Below are 19,947 nucleotides of genomic sequence, written 5' to 3'. Positions count from 1 at the left end.
ATCCCCAGGTTGTCACGAATGCTGTCAAATGCTTACTGTCCTTTGCCACGAACCCCTGATGATAGGCTTTTCCTTGGTCTAATAATGAGAACATTGTGTTGTACCTTCAAGGCCATCCGTCATATCCTGGACTCTAGGGATTGGCTGCCTGTCAGGGTGGGTCTTGCGATTTAACTCCCTATAATCAATACATAAGCGAAGAGAGCCACATTTTTTTCTGACACATACTACCGGGGAAGCATATGCAGAATGGGATTTTTCAATCCACCCTTGTGCTATTAAGTCAAGCAAGTAATCTTTCATTTCCTCATATAGAGGCTCATATAGACTGAAATGTAGGTCCGTGCCACTGGTTCTTGGTCTTTCAAGGAAATATTGAGCTGCAACTTTTCAATACAGCCTATATCACTTTCACTACGTGAAAAACAGCCTGACTCTTCTCGCAGCACCTCACAAATTATCTTTCTCTTGTCTTTTTCTAGGTGGCTGAGATCAATCGGGGGGTCCCAGAGGTTTGTATCTGCTTCCTGGTCTTTATTATGTTCACCCTTGATACTGCTTACTTGAACAGGCGAGTGTGAGTGCGAGGGTGTACTAAGTGGACACACAGACGCAACTGGCTGCACAGTGCCGATAGTGATTTTACCTGTCAGGCTAATATCATGGGCAGTTGAATTTTGCACAGTGAGGGTGATGTGTGGGGTTGCTCCTTTTTTTATCTGAACTAAGGTATCACAAAACTCAAGTCCATCTGGCCACTGGCCATTGTCATCAGGCTCAAAAACTAACATTGTGTCCTCTTTCAGTGGCTTAGTATGCACTCTACATTTTACTTGCATAATACTATGACTCGGTACATTCACTCCATGACAAGCTATTCTCACTAGATATTCACTGGTCCGCTGAACGCTCACTGCCTTGATGAATGCTCTGGCCATTTTTTTCTGCAAGTTAGGGAAAGCCTTGGTCACTGATTTAATTAGATTTTTATCTTCAGCATTTCCTTCCTTTTTTTGACTGTTGGTCACAACATGCTCAATCACATTGAAGCCAATTATAGGGCGAATCTGTTGGTTGCCCTTCATGACGAGCATAGGAACATGAAATTCTGTAGTACTGCCAACCAATCTAATGGTCACTTCTACCCAACCCACATACGGTATTTCTGTGCCATTAGCTGCTTCAATTTGCAAGGGGTTATTTGGGTCAACTATCTCTGCTGCCCAACTTTACAGCAGAGTTTCCTCAGTTCTTTGTTTCGGTCTTTTTTGTGTTAATGTGTAGTTGCTGTTCTGATTCTCCTGCATATTCTACCTATTTATTTAAAGTCTTTTGATTCTATTTGGATTTGCGTGTTTAACTACACCTGACAGAAGACCAAACCAAAAGTCTCCCAATTTTTGAAATCTCCCAATTTTTGCCCTTATAAAATCTCCCAATTTTTGCCCTTATTATGGATTTAACTGCCATCTAGCTACTCTGCCTCAAGCAAGAAGGACCCTTTACTAAAGAACCACACAAGGAATTTTCTCGATCTGGCATGCCTTAAACACTACCCAGACTGCTTGCTCTGCATTTTCAACTACACCATCCTCGGCGAGTGTTCCGGGGCATGCTTGCCCTTGGATGGTCCTTCGAGAAAACTTCGCCACCTGGAGTGAGTACTGGTGATTTGTGGAACGCCCTTTATCATCAATCTCACTCCAAATCCAGAGTACATCTATCTACACAGAGGCTAAGCCAGAGCCCACCGCAGACAAAGAGCCCAAGCCTGCCGTGATGCAAGAGCCAGAGAGGATACCTGAGCCCGAGCCCAATGAAGAGTCTGACCAGGTGAAAGCATCACAATGTCCATCATAGCTTTAAAGTTGACCTAGAATTGAAAATGAATTTATCTCGGCATAGTTAAATAATTAGAGTTCTGTACATGGAAATGACATACAGTGAGTCTCAAACACCATTGTTTCCTCCTTCTTATGTAAATTTGTGCAAAAGACCTCTGAAGAACAGGCGAATCTCAACATAAAACCAACCGTGACGCAACAGTCGGGATCATTAATATGTACACCCCCAAATTTTGCATATGCCAGCCCATGTTCAAGGCATTTGACAAGCCAGTATTAACGTCTGGAGCAGCACAGCCGAATCAACTTTATGCAGGTAAGCAAACAAGGACAATAGCGAAAAATGGCAGATGGAGCAATAATAACTGACATGATCCATGAGGGGACGAGCGTCCTATTGCAGCAGCAGGGGAAACCATCACGACTCAATCCATGTGCCTTCCTCTCCAGAAAGCTCACCTCAACGGAATGTGATTATGACATCAGCAACCAGGAGCTTCATGCCATCAAGCTGGACATGGAGGAATATAGGCATTGGCTGGAGGGAGCCTGTCATCCTTTCACAGTGCTAACTGACCAACAGAACCTAGAATACCTCTGTGAGGCTAAAAGCCTGAATCACCACCAGGCTAAATGGGCTTATTCTTTACACGTTTTGATTTCAAGGTTTCCTGTCCTCTGAATACTATCCTTAGATGAATGGGCAGGTGGAGAGGAAAATTCAGGAGACATTTCTTGAGAACCTTGTGCCTCAGCCACCAAAACTCCTGGAACTCCTTCCTCGCCTGGGCAGAGTACACACCAAAACTCCCTCCGTCAGCCTGCAACTGGAATCACTCCTTTCCAATAGCTCTCCACACAGGACATCAAGCAGCACCTGTCCAGCAAGAAGCCTAGTCCCAGATACATTGGTCCCTTCCCTGTTGTTCGTCAAGTCAATCCCATCACCCATCACTTAGTTTCCCTCACACTATAGAATTCACCCCATCTTTCATGTCTCACTCCTTAAAGGATTAGTTCACTCCAGAATTAAAATTTCCTGATAATTTACTCACCCACATGTCATCCAAGATGTTCATGTCTTTTCTTTCTTTAGACCTTAAAGAAATTAAGGTTTTTGAGGACTTCAGTGGGGTACAACAGGTGGAAGATCTAAACTGCAGCTTCAGTGCAGCTTCAAAGGGCTCTACATGACCCCAGTCGAGGAATAAGGGTCTTGTCTAGTCAAACGATCGTTCATCAAAAAAAAAAAGTATATACTTTTTAACCACAAATGCTCATCTTGCACTGCTCTGCGATATATTTTAACTATACATTAAACCTTTTTTTTGTCAATGAAAACCATTTGCATTTTGATATTTATGCGAATGGCTAGATGCATTTTATTTTTTTCCCATTAAGCAGTTTTTCTCTGCTGTCAGAATCACTGGTCTAGAAAGAGGCACTTTTTTTTGCTAACTATCATTAGACTTGAGGCCTATGAGAAGTGACCTTAAAGTACACATGAAATCAAAATTGACCTTATTTATTTTGTTTGCTCAAATTGCTAGTTTTGTGGTGAACAATTCATCCGTGCAAGTCAATCCACACAAAAAAACTGTTTGGCTTCGTAATATTTAATCAAAATCTGAAAATGCTCCTCCCTTCTGCAACGGTGCCCCTTCTCTAATGACATCAGTTTGACGGCTTGGGTTGAAATCGCTTAAACCACTCCCCTGCAACCGTTAGTCTCCTATAAGCGAGAGATGGAGAGGAGGAGCGCTAAAATAAACTCTGCCCTCTATTCAATATTCCATTTCACTTGGAAATACGTCACAGCACTGGAGAAAAGTCATTTGCAACTTTCGGTTCACGCGGACTTTAAAAGTGAAATAAATCGCTACTCTAGTCACATGGTTTGTAGTATTTCACTATACAGTGATTTTATCTTTTGTCTCTGAAATTAACAACCATCAATCAAAATGCACCCCCCCCCCCCTTTTTCATGTTTGATAAGCATTGGGGGGGTTGTTAATAGCAGCAAATCTATGAAGCAAAATGGAGACAACATTGTTGAGACAAAGAAATTTTCACAACATTTATTAGGCATTAAGATCATCACAGACCATAACTATGAAAATATTAACCTCACAAGCAGAAAGGTCAAGATTAACAGAACATATTGCCAGGTTAAATTAAATTCAATGGGAGCCTTTTCAGTTTTAACCAAGCGGCAACCTCCCCCTTTCTCTCGTGAAGCCAATACGGAAGTAACTTAAACTGCGATTCATCGACTGGCCGCTAGGGACAGGCTGCAAAAGGGAGCAGAATCTCATTGACCATCATGTTAAAATAGCCAAGTTTACAGCAGAAAAAAACATGTTTACACTCTGGTTCACATTGTGTTTTGGTCTATACTGCTAATTTTGTCCTTCATGACAACTCTGAGGGGGGTGAATTTTTTTATAACTCATCCGTTTAAATTATATTAAGCCTTAAAGTTCTGCATAATTAAGGGCGTGGTCACTTGAGTGACAGGTGGATTGGCACTGCTGTCTGTGAGCCGTCATGTTACCTCAGCTAATTCCAGCTGCTGAATTTGGCATCTCAGCTGTTTTTGTGCCTTTTTTCTGGATTATTTTATACAATATATGGCTTGCTGCATACTCGAGACAGATGTCAGTCTGTGTGCATGTGCTGGCATGCAGAACACACGTTGTTGGATCGTCGTGGCATTGGCTAAAGGTTTTGTTCCTGAGATTTACTACAATGACAATACCAGGAGGATATACAACTCCGACAGCACTGCTTGGATATAACTAAAACTGCTGCACTATTTTGAAAAATTATACTTTGGACACGTGCTCATTAGTTTGAGAGAACATTATACAGATATCTGGTACCTATATATGTACGTATAGAGTTTTACATTAGTAAACGATGTTTTATGTTTTGAAATGGACATTTTACCCAAGTGCAACGGATTGGATTCATCTCGCGATCTCTATTTCATTAAAGGTATGAAGTCCCAGTTGATTTTTTTGTTATTTGCACACCCCACACAAATTAATTAGCCTACTGGTGTTAGAGCATCTATAACGTTATCTTAAAAATCACTGTAGATTGACAGTAAACCTTTAGTACTTTCTAATGATATTGTTATCTTTATTAATATTTTAGATAGTGTCTAAGATAGATAGCTAGGCGGGCGTGGTTTCAGCAACAAGTCGCATGGGCTCCAACTACGTCCCGCCTCTTTGCCCATTTTCAGTTATCCGTGAGTGACGTGTGGTCACGTGCAGCTAAGATGGCCGCGGCCTCATTTTTGCGTCAAAACTGCTGTTCAGAACTCTATGGGTGACGTCACGGACACTACGTCCATATTTTTTACAGTCTATGGTTTTAACCAATGAGAGGAGAGAAATCAAAGTGTTGTAGACAAAAGAGTATCTGTATTTTTAGTTTTAATGTTAATTTTAAATCATTTTGTTATGTGCTTCTGAATTTTATTAGATTTTCATTGCTAATTTATTTTTATTTTAGTTTTTATTTATTTCCAGTTAATAATTTTAGTGCTTCAAAATTATTGCCAAGGCAGCATTTCAACTATAATTTATAATTTTATTTCATAATATTTTAATTAACACAGTAACACTTTAGTTAACTACATTAGTTAACATGAACTAATAATGAACTGCACTTCTACAGCATTTATTAATCTTTGTTAATGTTAATTTCAACATTTACTAATACATTATTAAAATCTTGTTAACATTAGTTAATGCACTGTGAACTAACATGAACAAACAATGAACAACTGTATTTTCATCAACTAACATTAATGAAGATTAGTAAATACATAATACATAATGTATTGCTCATTAATAATAATTAATTTTACATTAACTAATGAACCTTATTGTAAAGTGTTACCATTAACACAAATGTTTTTAATAGTTGTAGTTAACAATATTAACCCTAGTACAAACGGCCGCCTAATAGCAGTGTGTACTCTGAATCTTTAAAGTCATAAAAATTGTATGTCGTTACTATACTGAGTCATGGAAACAGTGTTTTATTTAGCTAGCAATAAATCACTTCTGAGCTTCAAACTGCTGAATAAACAGAATCTACAATGTCACAAGTCACGTAGCATAAGCCTACTGTTGCTTTAATTTTCTGATAAAAGAAATGGCGATTGTCATGTTTAATGGCCTTAACTGCCCAGTCTTATTAGGAACAGCTTTTATTCATATTCAGAACATTATCCCACAATAGATAATTATTAGTTTCAATCTTCAAAGTCTGTCAATTCAGTTAATTTGTTTCTCTTCACATGGGAGGTGTGGCAGTACATCAAGGTAATGTAGCAAATAGCAACTACTAGCTAATTTATGGAAAATCAAATTTGATAATATAACCATTAGCTAGTACAATTACTGCTACAGGACTTTGAACCTATAAGAAGGGCAATAAATATTTCTGACAATAAAAAGTACTTACTGACCTTTTTCCATGCATATCTAAAGGTGGGACTGAACACGTGACATTTTAAACCATATATAACAGGCTTATTGTAGCTACATGTTTCAGTGCATAGAGGAATATCCTGACTCAACTACAAAGAAAATCAGGTAAAGCTACTATTAAATTACCTACATTTTGGTAAACTTTTTAAGTAAATACTACATCTAAATGTTATGTTAATTAAAAAACAACAACTTCTATGTCTAATTGAGACCCAGGAATAGACTTGTGTCCTCTGTAGTGGACATTATATTTTACTGAATTTCTCTGACATCATACATGTCAGTTTGGATGTCCTGTAAAGAGCACATTCAGGGTTTTGCAGAGATACCAAATATTTGGAAGTTTCACCATGACGACAACTTCTCCTTGGTCTTTAAATATGACTGACATTAATTTAGTGATCAAATTTAGCACTCTTGTGGAAATATAATATTTTGTAATTATCATTTAAATCAAATTAATTTTTAAATTGTTTGTTATAAATCAACATCTCAGGAAAATGTTATGTTATAATCAAAATATGACTTTCTGTTACAAAACAGGGCATTGATTTCATACATGACTTCTGTAGAGGACACCAGGACTTAACCCTCTACCGCATAGTGTTGCCATATGGCAACATACACTTTGTGTTTATTTCCTTGCCACTGTCTCTTTAACAGAACATTCTCGTTTTTTTTTTTTTTTTTGTTGGTAAGAGAAGACCTTAGTTTAGCCAATGATGTGCTTTGGTTAAGTCACATGACATGCAATTTTTTTCTGTGGCGCGATTTTCTGACAGACTGCCGTCTCTTGTATGTAGTTGCTGAAAGCAAATTAAAATGTCAGTAACAAACAAGGACCCGCCCATGTCACATTCACAAAAAAATTGTTAACATCATCTCAGGTAAGTTATGATAACATATTCACCACTCAAAAAAAATGTATGAAATTAGCATAGACTGGAAATTAGTTTTTGGTAAATCGATAAAATGTCTGTGTTGCCATATGGCAACACTGCGCAATAATGGAATGGCATTATTATAATAGGTTAGATAGCTAACAAAGGCCAGCTGCAGTCTGTTAAGCTGTAACAATAACAACATTAATGCTAGTGATATAACGTTGATTAGTCGTATGTTAAGGACTGCCATGACATTTGTATTATGGATTAAATCAACATCAGAGACCTGCCACCACAGCCAGTATACTGGCCCAGACCAACCACTGGCCTACCATTGTGTCTCAAAAAGGCAGGTGCAAGTGGCTGTAAGTGTATTGCTAGGGTAAAGTGCACCAAATGTGATGTGTACATCAGTGGTGTAGTCCTAAAAAAATAAGTGGTGTACTATTACCCAGACCCCCCCATACAAAAAAAATAAAAAAATAAACGACATAAACACGACAGTAAATGTGTTTTATGTTGTTGTTCACTAGTAACATGTCTCATTAAAAGCAAATAAATACAGTGCATTCTAAAATTGGTTGACATTTTTAATGCTTTACAGTTTGACTATTATTTAAACATACTGCTTTGGAATTATATTAACTGTAAAAAAAAAAAAAAAAAAGATATATCTGAAATTAAAGTTTCATTTTATCCAAAAGGGTGTTAAAAAAGTCAATTATTCAAAATTTAATTTATTAACATTATAAAAATGTGGTCATGAGTTTCACAAACAAACAAAAACAGTAGTCAGGCTGAATGAAAATTTAAACCACTCTCTGTCGGTAGGTGGTGCTTATGGAACAGCAGAAATATAGCTGTTTCCCCGGTAACCTCTGCAAACTCAGTTTTATATTATTTATGCACATGTAAGCTTATCAGTTTGACAGAATTTTCTACTTCAGTGTGCCATAAGAAGTCAAACTATATCATTTTCCATTATCATAGCATTTGTTATGAAAAATAGCAACCTACACATAGCCTATAGAAACAACAGAACATGTCACAGGTGTAATATAAATCCAGTGAAAATATATTCCCTTAATAGATTATAGATTCTACAAGTAAGCCAAATTTACCAAAATTACTAGGCTATATTAAAACGATATAAATTCTAGTAAGGATGGATCATGAATAGTTTACAAAGCTCCCTAATAAATTTTGGCGCAAGATGATGTTTGTCCTCTTTTCAGTCTTTTGTTCATTTTGTTCATCAGTCTAGATCACGTTTGACTTTCTCTATAGCGTTTTAAAGTGTTTAACTCTCAATAGAATTCAAATGGATCGCACATGTTATCATCAGTGTCGGAATGGAAATCTTATCAAACGTTTGGAGCGTGATAAGATTCAGAGAGTAGCCTAGTATGTTTATGATTCCCTCACCACTAATGCATTATAAACAAGGTTTCGGTTGCGCTGATGGTCTTTCAGTTCGTACGGGAACTTAGCGCTTATAAAAGCTCTGAACGCATGAAGTAGGCTATATAATTAATTAATAGTCTTATTTACTCACCACAATATTTCTCACGCCGTGTCCGCTGCAGTGAGAGAAATGCGCTCAATGCACGGCTCAAAACACCGAGCGGCTTTGATCGGAGTCTCTCACTGCAGCGCGAACACGCACTGTGAAGCCGTTTTTAGCCGACTATGAGCGGGAAAAGATATGACAGAAGTGCTCATGCACCAGTTACATCAAAGAATCGCGAGTTTACACAACAGCATTGGACACACAGTTATAGGGGAAGCTAACAGGACAATATTTTATGGACTTTCAAAGCAAAAAACAAGTGGGTAACTTATACGTAAATACTGATCCTTAGAAGTCGTAATACGCAAACAGCCCTGAGCAAAAAGTAAGCATACGGCGTATGCGTGCGTATCGCCCCGACTACACCACTGGTGTACATGTGTCTCACCTCTGAAAAAAAAATGCTTTTTGAAGTTTCATACAGAAAAAAGGTGAAGTTTCAAGGATTATGGGGGGTTCATGTTCATAATCTTCCTCTCATAAGATTGCGTAATGTTGAATTTTCACGAACTACAATATTTTTGGTTTTATGTCATTGTTTTATGATACATGATGAACAGTATTAGATTTGTTTTTAACTGTCTACATTTGCAATTTAAATAATATTCACGAAAAATGTAATGAAATTCAAAGAATATAAAGCATTATTCAGCAAAAAAATAAATTCCATATATAAAAGCACAAAATGTTGGAAAATAAGTATAAGGTGTTGTTTATATTTGCTGCTAAAGCTTATAATAGCACCAATTTATTCAATACAAACAACATTTCTGAGGAAAAATATTAACTATATACACTTACACTTATTTTAAGTTATTTCCACTATTGCGCATTGTTGCCATATGGCAACATATCATAAAGTACCTTAAAATAATATTTTTTTCCAATTTTTTTTTTTTTACAGCACTTCAAGTTAAGCCATTCTAAGAAAAGAAAAAGAGTCAAATATTTTTTTTTATAAATTTATCATAATGCGTGCGGTAGAGGGTTAAATCATGATTATAAGGCATTTTGGGAGACACAACATGTGAATAGTGAAATAATTTATATATTCCTATTAATTATTAGATATTAGCATGAAAATGTTGCCAATTTTTACTCCTATTATTACACTTCTTTTTTCATTGTTACTCCAAGAACACGTTAATACAGTGTATAGATTTGGGGTGCGATGGTTCAAATTTCTCACGGTTCTGTTTGTATCACGGTTTTAGAGTCTCGGTTTTGGTATGGTTCGGTATGTGCTATATGTTCAGGGAAAAAAGGACTGTGACAGTTTTGACAGTTTGGAAAGCCAGAATGTGTATTCATCGACTGAAACATACATTATCCGAACTCTGTGTGTTTTACACATTGCTATTTTCAACAAACCATATAGATGTGTCGTCATTCGAAATGAACCGCAGTGCAAGTGCGTCCCGAACCGTAAGTGGAGAACGGTACGGTTCGTTTTTTTTTTTTACCGAGAACCGTTGCACCAGTATAGATGCATTGTATTGAATAGGAAAACTCATGTATGGCCATTTTGCCCACAGATTGCATAGAAGTAAAATGGTATATCGATTCATTACGTTCTATATTTCATAACATAGTTGAAAATCATCTTTATCTAAAGATTAATTGGTGAATATAAAAATAGAATATAAAAAAATCCATTGTTTTTGCCTATACATGTAATTTCATGTCATTTCATTTTTTTAAACAACTTAATCCTGGTGTCCACTACAGAGGACATAGCATAAAATATAATTTTTCAAAAATGTTATTTTTGTTATGCTCTAAACAATGTAATGATGTGTGTGGGGGGGGGGGGGGGGGGGAAATACTAAATTCAAAAACTTTTTTTTTCTGGATCTCAGGAGGATATAGGTTTGAAAAATGCTTCTTCTTCTTCTTTCTTTTTTTTTATGCTCTTCTTTATCTGTTCTAGATCATGGAGGTCACATCTCAACCTGCTGCATTTGAACCCCAAGAGTTTCAAACAGGCTTACTGGGCTGCTGTGAAGACGTGAGCATATGTAAGTGATTCCAATGGCACTGAACACAAATATATTGTAAGTAAATTGTGAGTAATACATCTATCCTGCTGATGTAATTTACTTTTGAATCATAGGCTGTTGTGGCCTCTTCTGCCTCCCTTGTTTGGGCTGTTCCATTGCTTCCGACATGAAAGAGTGCTGCTTATGCGGTTTAGGCATGACAATCCGAAGTGTTTACCGCACTAAATACAACATACCAGTTAGTGTCTATCTATCTATCTATCTATCTATCTATCTATCTATCTATCTATCTACGAATACATATAGGGCCTATTGTTTACATTTTTGTTTGAATTGGATTTGGTTTTGTCTCCAGGGTTCCCTGTGTGAGGACTGGTTAGTCTCGTACTGCTGCTTTACTTGTTCAGCCTGTCAGCTGAAGAGAGACCTCACCATAAGGATTCATAATGGAACACTGAAACCATGAGAAATGAAAGAGTTTCAGAGCACTGCTCTCTAGATGACTGTCTACACTACCAGCGAGTCCTTGTGTATTGCTCTTGGAAACTAAAGATAAAGGAAAATTAAAAGAGTTAATTATTTAGTACATAATGAAAATGTCTTAAAAATAAAAGTTCCAAAAAGGCGGTTTTTACAGCAATGCAGTATATGATACAGTTTTGGTTCCCCTAAGAAGCTTTCCGTGAACAGTTTTTAACCCCTTAGCATTCAAAAAGAGACCTTAGAAATGCTAATGGTTTAAAAGAACAATTTTTTTCTTTGTGTGAAGAACATTTTAATAACGTAAAGAACCTTTTTCCAGTGTAAAGAAAAATGTAAAGGTTCCACAGATACACAAAGAATATGTCTTTTCTGCTTTGCTTAAGGAGCTGACTTCATATTTAGTATGCTAATATGTACTATGGCTTGTTTAACAGCTTGTTGTAATTCAGTGATGTAATAAAAATGATGTATGAATTTGAGTAAATTGAATCATGTCATGAAACCACATAAAATTACTTTGAAACTACTTAACTTGATGATGTTGAATTTACTTGAACAAATTATGTTTGTGAATATAACTGATTCATGTGGAACTGATGTATATGATTAAATAATATAAATCCAAGGTTTGACCCAAACCATAAATATAATTTAAGAAGAACTAATACATTTGCCTAATACATTTCTAACAAATTAGAGATTTTTTGTTGTTGTAGATCCAAATATATTTTTTTCAATGCATGTGAAGGTAAAAACTTAAAAAAGTTTCAGTAGGACCCGTTTGATCTACACCAATATTTTCCTCTAACACCTTCAGAAGGCTACTTATACTATTTTTATTAGTCAAACATAAATACCATACCACAATACAGAAGGAGAGAACAGATTCAATAAATTGTTTGTAAAACAAAATCATCATAGGACAGACTCTAAATGATTTAATTTCCTCAGAAATAACAATCATTGTTGAAGACTTTTACTAGAGATCTCCAAACTCGGTCCTGGAGGGCCGCTGTCCTGCAGGGTTTAGGTCCAACTAGCTCCAACACACCTGCTTGAAAGTCTCTTATGCCTTGTGAGACCTTGGATCAGGTGTGTTGAATTGGGGTTGGAGCTAAACTTTGCAGGACAGCGGCCCTCAATCACAGAGTCTAGAGACCTCTGTCTTTTACAAACAGCCAAAATATTGAGTTGAAAACTCAACGTATAGTCAGTCACCATGTCCAAGTATTTAAGAGTATCTAAAATTGAGGATATGTTCACTCAATCTAACATCAAAGAATAAATAATTTATAAAACTGATTATAAGATCCAAACGCAAACCATGTGGCAGCAACAAACAGGAAGTGACAGTTCAGAATAGATCCACATCTCTAATCTAATTTTCCATAAAATGTTACACATTAAATGTTTTCATTCATCCAATTAAAAAAAAACAATAGGGTAATGGTTCACATCTATATTTTATAACTGGAGCCAATGAAAAATAAATAACTTGCACAAAACAATATTTTCTTTGTCTATGAAAGCTATTTTATAATTTTCTTGTTGAAGAAAGTCAATTAATTTAAGTTCTATTTTCGATCTAAACAAAAAGATATAGTTTTATTAAATAACAAAAAAAAATTTTTAAGTAATAATATGTAGAATTTAAATTAATTGACTTTCTTCAACAAGAAAAATATACTTTGTACCAGGTTTTATAAAATAGTTTTCATAGACAGAAAATATCATTTAGGGCAAGTTATTTATTTTTCATTGACTCAAGTTATAAATAGATGTGAACCATTAACCTGCATTTGTTTAATTGGATGAATGAAAAAAATTTTCAGTGAATGTCATTGACCCTTTGTCCTCTCTATTTATGGCTTCTTCATTACTGCTCTCATCTGTTTCCATGTGGGCGGCACGTAACTTCTAGGAAGGTGTGCATGTGTGTGTGTGTGTGTGTGTGTGTGTGTGTGAGTCTTTTTTTACACTCCTGATGATGTAGATTTTAACCCTTTCATTGCTGTATGCTTTTGCCTGCATTAAAGAAAACTCTTAGGACTTATCTTCTCTATCATTTTGAATAACAAAATAAAGGCATAGAACTAGTTCATTTGTAGAGCACTGACAACATAGTTTTATATAATTGTTTTAATATCATTTTTATATAAAAGCCATCGAGGTGGTGGTGGTGCCAGCTTGGGCCCGTCATCACTGCTTGCAGCTATATTAAAGAGACAAAAAATGATTTTATAAATAATAATGTTATTGTGGAAATGATCATTGTAATCCATGTATAACTTATATATATATATATATATATATATATATATATATATATATATATATATATATATATATATCAAAATAAGTTAATCAAAGTTTCATCTAAGTTGTCCCTTAAAACCTTCTTCTTAGGACAACTTTGATTAATTTATTTTGATCCACTTCAAATGTTGACTACTATATATATTGTGACGAGCAGGGCGGGCGAGAGCCGTGAGGGAACGGCGCGAGGCCGGTGGCGCGAGTGTTAATGAGCATCACCTGCGAGGCGCGCCGGCCTCGAGTCTCTCACGGAGGAGCTCCGGAGGCATAAAAGGAGGAGCGACGACCGTGAAGGACGAGAGAGGACTAGGCCTGGACTTTATGTTATGTTTTATTATGTTTGTGTGGCCGGCAGACATCCGCGAGGGTCTGCCGGCATTACTTTCGTTTTGTTCTTTGTTTATTTTATATTAAAGTTTGGTTGAATGTTCGCTGGTTCCCGCCCTCGACCGTCTCCTGGCGGCCGGCGATGGCTCCTCCGGACTGAGGGCAGCCGGCAGCGAGTCCCCCGTCCCCTGCTCCTCCCCTTTATGGCGGACGGCAGCAGGCTCCGGCCCACGGCGAACGGCGGCGACTCCTCCGCTCCCTCTTGGACGGCAGCCACCCCACCTCGTCCCAGGGGCACAGCCTCCGGGTCTCCGTCCCACCTGTCACTACGCTCCAGCACCACCGCCTCGGGCAGCCTCTTGCGGTCTTCCCACTCCCGCGCTGCCCGAACTCCACAGCACCGCGATCCCCCTCAGCAGCGAGGGCTCTCCGACAGCATGTCCCTCCTTCCTCCAGGGTTTCGGCACCAATGTAACACGGTTAGTAGATACGGGAAGAAGGAGGCGGGAACCGGCGAACATTCAACCAAACTTTAATATAAAATAAACAAAGAACAAAACGAAAGTAATGCGAGGGTCTGCCGGCCACACAAACATAATAAAACATAACATAAAGTCCAGGCCTGGTCCTCTCTCGTCCTTCACGGTCGTCGCTCCTCCTTTTATGCCTCCGGAGCTCCTCCGTGAGAGACTCGAGGCCGGCGCGCCTCGCAGGTGATGCTCATTATCACTCGCGCCACCGGCCTCGCGCCGTTCCCTCACGGCTCTCGCCCGCCCTGCTATATATATATATATATATATATATATATATATATATATATATATATATATTTGAATAATAATAATAATAATATACTTGTTTTATTTGAATACAGTGCCCTTCGAAAATGCCTTAGGCAAAGTGTGGTTGAGAACAAGAAAATACTAAACCGTATATGACCTCATTTTTCTGTCATTCAATAAAGCTATCAATGTTTGCTGCCAGTAATGTCTGGGCCAAATTTAATCCAGGAATCACAGCTGTGAAAGGGGCATGTTTGACTGTGACGCATTACTATTGTTGTGCAATCAAAAATAAATGTTTTCCTTATCGCTGGTTTCCATGATAGTCGCAAGTTATGGTAAGAAATTATTAGCATTTAAGCTGATTGTCCAAAACTTGGAAACCTTTCTAAAATTTTGGTGAGCACAATGTTTAAACATTTTGTAATTTTTCTATGCTTTCAATGAACAACTTAATAGTTTTTTTGTTTTTCTTTTGATTATCATTTGCAGTACTTAATGGCATTGTAGTTCCTTCATTCCTTCATTAAAGACTCATCTGTAAATCCATTCCACTCCATTTCTATGTGAAATCTACAAATCCACTGATTTTAAACAAGTCTGTAATGTCTTGGTTCGCCTCGGAGCTGGTTCGTTTGGTCCATGTCTTAGAACTCTTCAATAAAGAATCTGTTTAAACCTCTATGAACCATTTTCAAACCCCAAAATGAATGAGAAACATGGCTTGCCTTAAAACAAGGTTGAGCACTTTTGTTCTCTAAAAGGGTGTGATGCTTGCAAAAGTACTCAGAAGAAGAAGTCCAAATGTCATCACAAATGTACAGTGATGTACGTTTTACAAAACTAATTCACATAACTAAATGTACTAAAACTATGTAATAATTCAATAATGTAATCATTCAAATTTATATGAACAAAACATAAAACTACAAATCATCATCATCATCATCAAGTTAATCACAGTTGACTTGTTGACTTCACCGTTTCAGCGCAGTCTGTAACATCATCCTCTCAGGTGCTTTAGACAGCTGATTCACGGGCTTCACATTAAACTCTCTCCTCCTCTCCTCTCATCTCTTTCTACCTATTCCACTCTCTCTCTCCCTCTCATTACACCCAACACATTTACATTTACAATACATACTCAATAAAAAGTTGTATTTGTTAACATGTTAACGCACTGTGAACTAATGTGAACATTAAAAGTAATTTTATTAAATAAGATTAACAAAAATTAATAAATGCTGTAAATCATATATTGTTCATTTTAGTTCATGTTAGCTAATACCTTAACTAATGAGACCTTATTGTAATGTGTTAACAAAAAATCTTCCCGATACCAGACTGTTGAACTGTCCTAGAAATACAACTTCGTTTTATGCAGTAAAGATATGTTTTTTGTAAAGCTGATGTTTCAATTCGTTTAATTTGTTTGACTATAATGATATGCCATCATTGAGCTTTCTTGTAAAAGAGATGGTTTCACAAGAATGGTTGATGATGTGGCAACAAATGTCATCAATGGAAGGTGTGACAGAAAACTGAATTGCCTTTTAACTATTTTGGACTTTAGACCTAAAGGAAGTGCAATATTTTCTTCGGCAATAAAAAACTGTCAATATAAAGTTTTTATTTACTGTAGATTTGAAGGGTGTGTCTGAACTAACCAAATGTATATAAAGACATCCTGTACCAGTTTCAGTGTGTAGAGGAGTTTCCAGACACAAAAGTAAAGGTACGTTTAAATATTACCTAATTTTTGATAAACTTTGGGGAACAAACTTGATGGATAAATTAATGCTTTACTTAGATGTCATATTAACTAAATATGTTTGCTTTTTAAAAATTTTAGTGTTCTTGATGCCTCACATTTCTTTATCTGTCCTAGATCATGGAGGTCACATCTCAGCCTGCTGCATTCGCACCCAGAGAATTTCACACAGGCTTAATGAGCTGCTGTGAAGACATGAGCATATGTAAGTAATACAAAGTTCAAATAATCTATAAAATCTTAAGTAGTCCAAATGTGATTTTAACATCAACCATATATTTTTATTAGGCTGTTGTGGCTGTTTCTGCCTCCCTTGTTTGGGCTGTTCCATTGCTAGTGAAATGAAAGAGTGCTGCTTATGCGGTTTAGGCATGCCGATCCGAAGTGTATACCGAACTAAATACAACATACAAGTTAGTGTCTGTCTATCTATCTATCTATCTGTCTGTCTGTCTATCTATCTATCTATCTATCTATCTATCTATCTATCTATCACAAATTAATTTTGTTTTTGCTCTCCAGGGATCCATGTGCAATGACTTTTGTGTCGGTTACTACTGCATGCCTTGTGCCGCCTGCCAGCTGAAGAGAGACATTGAAATTAGGAAGCGTACTGGAGAATTCTGAGGAAACCTTCTTACACAAAACATAAGCAGTGAACATAGTTATTCTGTTTTCAAAAGGCAACAGAGAAAAATACTAGCTGTCAGTCCATCTAGCAAACTACCTTATAGTCCTTAATTATTGCTCTTGGGAACTAAAGAAAAATGGAGGTATGCAAATACACTAATCAAACTTTGAAACTATGAAAGTACAGGCTGTTGCTATAGCATTTAAAAACTTTGGACCACAGACTGCTTGCACTTTATCATGTTGGTTGTGGTGTGGAACTATGAGTGGCTGTAAGTTAAGAGTCCATAGGAGAATATTGTTGTATTATTTTGATTATTAATTTGTATAATTTCTGACAACATGTTATTTTAATACAGGTAGATTTACAGTGATATATATTCTTATACAGTTACATCTATGTCAATTTTCTTGGTAGTCACTAAACTATAAGTAAGAAAGAGCATTATCTTGTAAATATGTAGTAGTGTCATGTTATTGTCATATATGATATGTAAATGCCTTAGCCTAAAAAAAATTACTCACAACATTTCATAAAGCATTCCAGTGCAACAAATAAAATACATTAAGAAAAAAAAAATGTTTCTTGTCTTTTTTAAGAGATATGATTTAGTGTTTGCTCCATGTTTGAACAATTCTTCATATTGCAAAGTTCAAACTCAGCTCAAGTCCATGTCACTCCAGTCAGTCTATACAGGTGTCACTGTGCCAACTTTGATCACATGACATGAGATTTGAGTTTTGACTATAGACTGTAAAAAAATATGGACATAGTGTCCGTGACGTCACCCGTAGGTAGGGTTGGGTACAGGGTTCGAATTACAAAGTGGCTTTCGGGGGAGCCCTATTTTCCGATCCTCCCTGACTGACTTTAACGCTTTTGGTGCATGTTAGGGCATTTAAAACAATAGGTTTACAGTAAACCTATTGTTTACTTAGTAAACCGTTTACTTTAAAACGCAAGCGTCAGTCAGTGTTGTCAGTGTTAGGGCAAACAGCTCTGTCCACGGTTCTGAATCAACCGCGCTTAGGCCTACATCATGCAAATCATGATAAAAAAAACAGAATAACTCACATAACAATCATAAAAAAAATACATCAATATATTAAATAGGATTAGGGCCAATCCTCACAAACGCACAGAAGTTTAAATCAGAAGTGACCACAGAGGCCTGGGGTCTTCTGTCTTTGCTTTCCGTCCTGTAACCCAGGGGGCCCTATTTAAACGATCTAAACGCAAAGTGTAAAGCGCACGGCGCAGGTGCACTCAGGGCGTGTCCAAATCCACTTTTGCTATTTTAACGACGGAAAAACGGTCCGTGCGCCGGGGCGCATTTTTGAAATGGGTTGTCCCTATTCTCTTAATGAGTAATGGGTGTAACGTTCAATAAACCAATCAGAGAGTCATCTCCCATTCCCTTTAAGAGCGAGATGCGCTCGCGCCATGGCGGATTGCTATTTACATGGCGTACACGCGATGAGTCAGTTAATATATATGTGTGTATTGCAGGGCTGGACTGGGACAAAAAAATGGCCCTGGCATTTTTGCTCAGACCGGCCCACCACAATCGGTCGGACACCACCCACCAGAGTATTACAATTAATTGGTAGAGTTATTAAAAGTACACTTAGTAAGAGTAGGATTTCTAGATAGACAATGTGCTCCATGATATAAAAGCTAGTTAACCCTTAGAACGTGGATGTAGAATACTGATAACTCTATAAAGAATTTTTTTTTTTTTAAATTTCCAATGAAACAGACAGCAGAAAAACTATAATTTACAATTACAAATATACTTTGTTTTAAAGAGCACAAACCCCTGTTTAAGTGTCAAACATTTACCTCTCATTGTTTAGATACTCCCCATTAAAAACAATGAAAAAGAAAACTATACTACCAAATTACTCACAAAAAACGTCCTAATAAAATGATATTCATGTTATTCACTTGCCATAAACAACCAAGTGTTCATACCAGAGTAATAGGGTACAAGAGCTACAAAACATAACTTTTTATAGCTGAAAAGTGAGATCTAGTAGACCATTATCACGACTAACAGCTATAAATAGACACCTATAGTCTCGTTGTGAAATAAACACATCGTCAGTAATATTACATTATAATAATAACCTGAATTTTTTTTTTTTTTGAAAAATCAAATTGCATCATTTCAGGTTTTTCTATGAGAAAGGCCGTTACTGCATAAGTGAACTCTGATAGCTACAAGGGCACTGCTAACTACAAAAAACAGTGCAAAATAACTTTTGCTGTGCTATTTGACATTAGCTGACTGAGTGACCAGTGCAGTAGGTGACAGTCTGACTTTATAATAACGACGACGATTATGTTGTCTTATAATATTCATTCATTTAAGCATCATCGTCGTCGTCGTCGCATCATGAGTCCCTCGCTGTTAATCATGTAACTACCCTGCTTACCGCTTCTATTATACTCTCCTGTTTACTCTGTCCCTCATTGGCTTCACTGTCAGACACCTGCTGCTCCTCTGCCTTACAGGTGTCTCCTCCATGTTCTTCTATGTTCACCTGTTTTTGCACGTCAGGTACTGTAGGTTTGGAAACTGAAGCTACAGTAACCGCACTAAACATGCCAGTAATTTTTGCACGTTGAGGCATCAACCTCTAAATTTTTTGATTTTTTTGCCCGCAACTTCTCCGCACCCCCTTGCACTTGCGCTTTTGTTTCTCCATCCTCCTAATCCAAAGATGTTCTGGCGAAACAGAGGGGACGGACTGGAGTCTGTTAAGAGATGTGATTGGGCCAGCCCAGTGTCAGTATGGAAAATGAACCAATGGGCCGCTGTCCCTGCT

The 19,947-nt window shown here is 37.1% G+C and overlaps 2 protein-coding genes across 2 annotated transcripts; both read left to right on the top strand.

Moving 5' to 3' along the window:
- Positions 1–7,198: 7,198 nt before the first annotated feature.
- On the top strand, positions 7,199–11,813 carry LOC125257939 (placenta-specific gene 8 protein-like). The gene is made up of 4 exons (XM_048174674.1): positions 7,199–7,239; positions 10,737–10,824; positions 10,920–11,044; positions 11,162–11,813. Exons 2-4 carry the CDS (start codon positions 10,740–10,742, stop codon positions 11,270–11,272), a joined length of 321 nt encoding a protein of 106 aa, XP_048030631.1. The 5' UTR covers positions 7,199–7,239; positions 10,737–10,739; the 3' UTR covers positions 11,273–11,813.
- A 4,584-nt stretch (positions 11,814–16,397) lies between these two features.
- On the top strand, positions 16,398–17,658 carry LOC125262876 (placenta-specific gene 8 protein-like). The gene is made up of 4 exons (XM_048181721.1): positions 16,398–16,449; positions 16,603–16,690; positions 16,774–16,898; positions 17,008–17,658. The coding sequence occupies exons 2-4, from the start codon at positions 16,606–16,608 to the stop codon at positions 17,110–17,112; spliced, it is 315 nt and encodes a 104-aa protein (XP_048037678.1). The 5' UTR covers positions 16,398–16,449; positions 16,603–16,605; the 3' UTR covers positions 17,113–17,658.
- Positions 17,659–19,947: the final 2,289 nt, after the last annotated feature.

The sequence above is a fragment of the Megalobrama amblycephala genome, linkage group LG2 (genome assembly GCF_018812025.1).
Source record: "Megalobrama amblycephala isolate DHTTF-2021 linkage group LG2, ASM1881202v1, whole genome shotgun sequence".
Lineage (NCBI taxonomy): Eukaryota > Metazoa > Chordata > Actinopteri > Cypriniformes > Xenocyprididae > Megalobrama > Megalobrama amblycephala.
Note: the sequence above shows the minus strand (reverse complement) of the source record. Positions and strands in the feature narration are given on the sequence as shown.

Excerpts from the sequence above, each read along its gene's own strand:
- LOC125257939 (XM_048174674.1), top strand. The coding sequence starts at position 10,740 with ATGGAGGTCACATCTCAACCTGCTGCATTTGAACCCCAAGAGTTTCAA. Across the intron at positions 10,825-10,919 it reads CTGTGAAGACGTGAGCATAT|GCTGTTGTGGCCTCTTCTGC; the intron begins GTAAGTGATTCC and ends TTTGAATCATAG. Across the intron at positions 11,045-11,161 it reads GCACTAAATACAACATACCA|GGTTCCCTGTGTGAGGACTG; the intron begins GTTAGTGTCTAT and ends TTTTGTCTCCAG.
- LOC125262876 (XM_048181721.1), top strand. The coding sequence starts at position 16,606 with ATGGAGGTCACATCTCAGCCTGCTGCATTCGCACCCAGAGAATTTCAC. Across the intron at positions 16,691-16,773 it reads CTGTGAAGACATGAGCATAT|GCTGTTGTGGCTGTTTCTGC; the intron begins GTAAGTAATACA and ends TATTTTTATTAG. Across the intron at positions 16,899-17,007 it reads GAACTAAATACAACATACAA|GGATCCATGTGCAATGACTT; the intron begins GTTAGTGTCTGT and ends TTTGCTCTCCAG.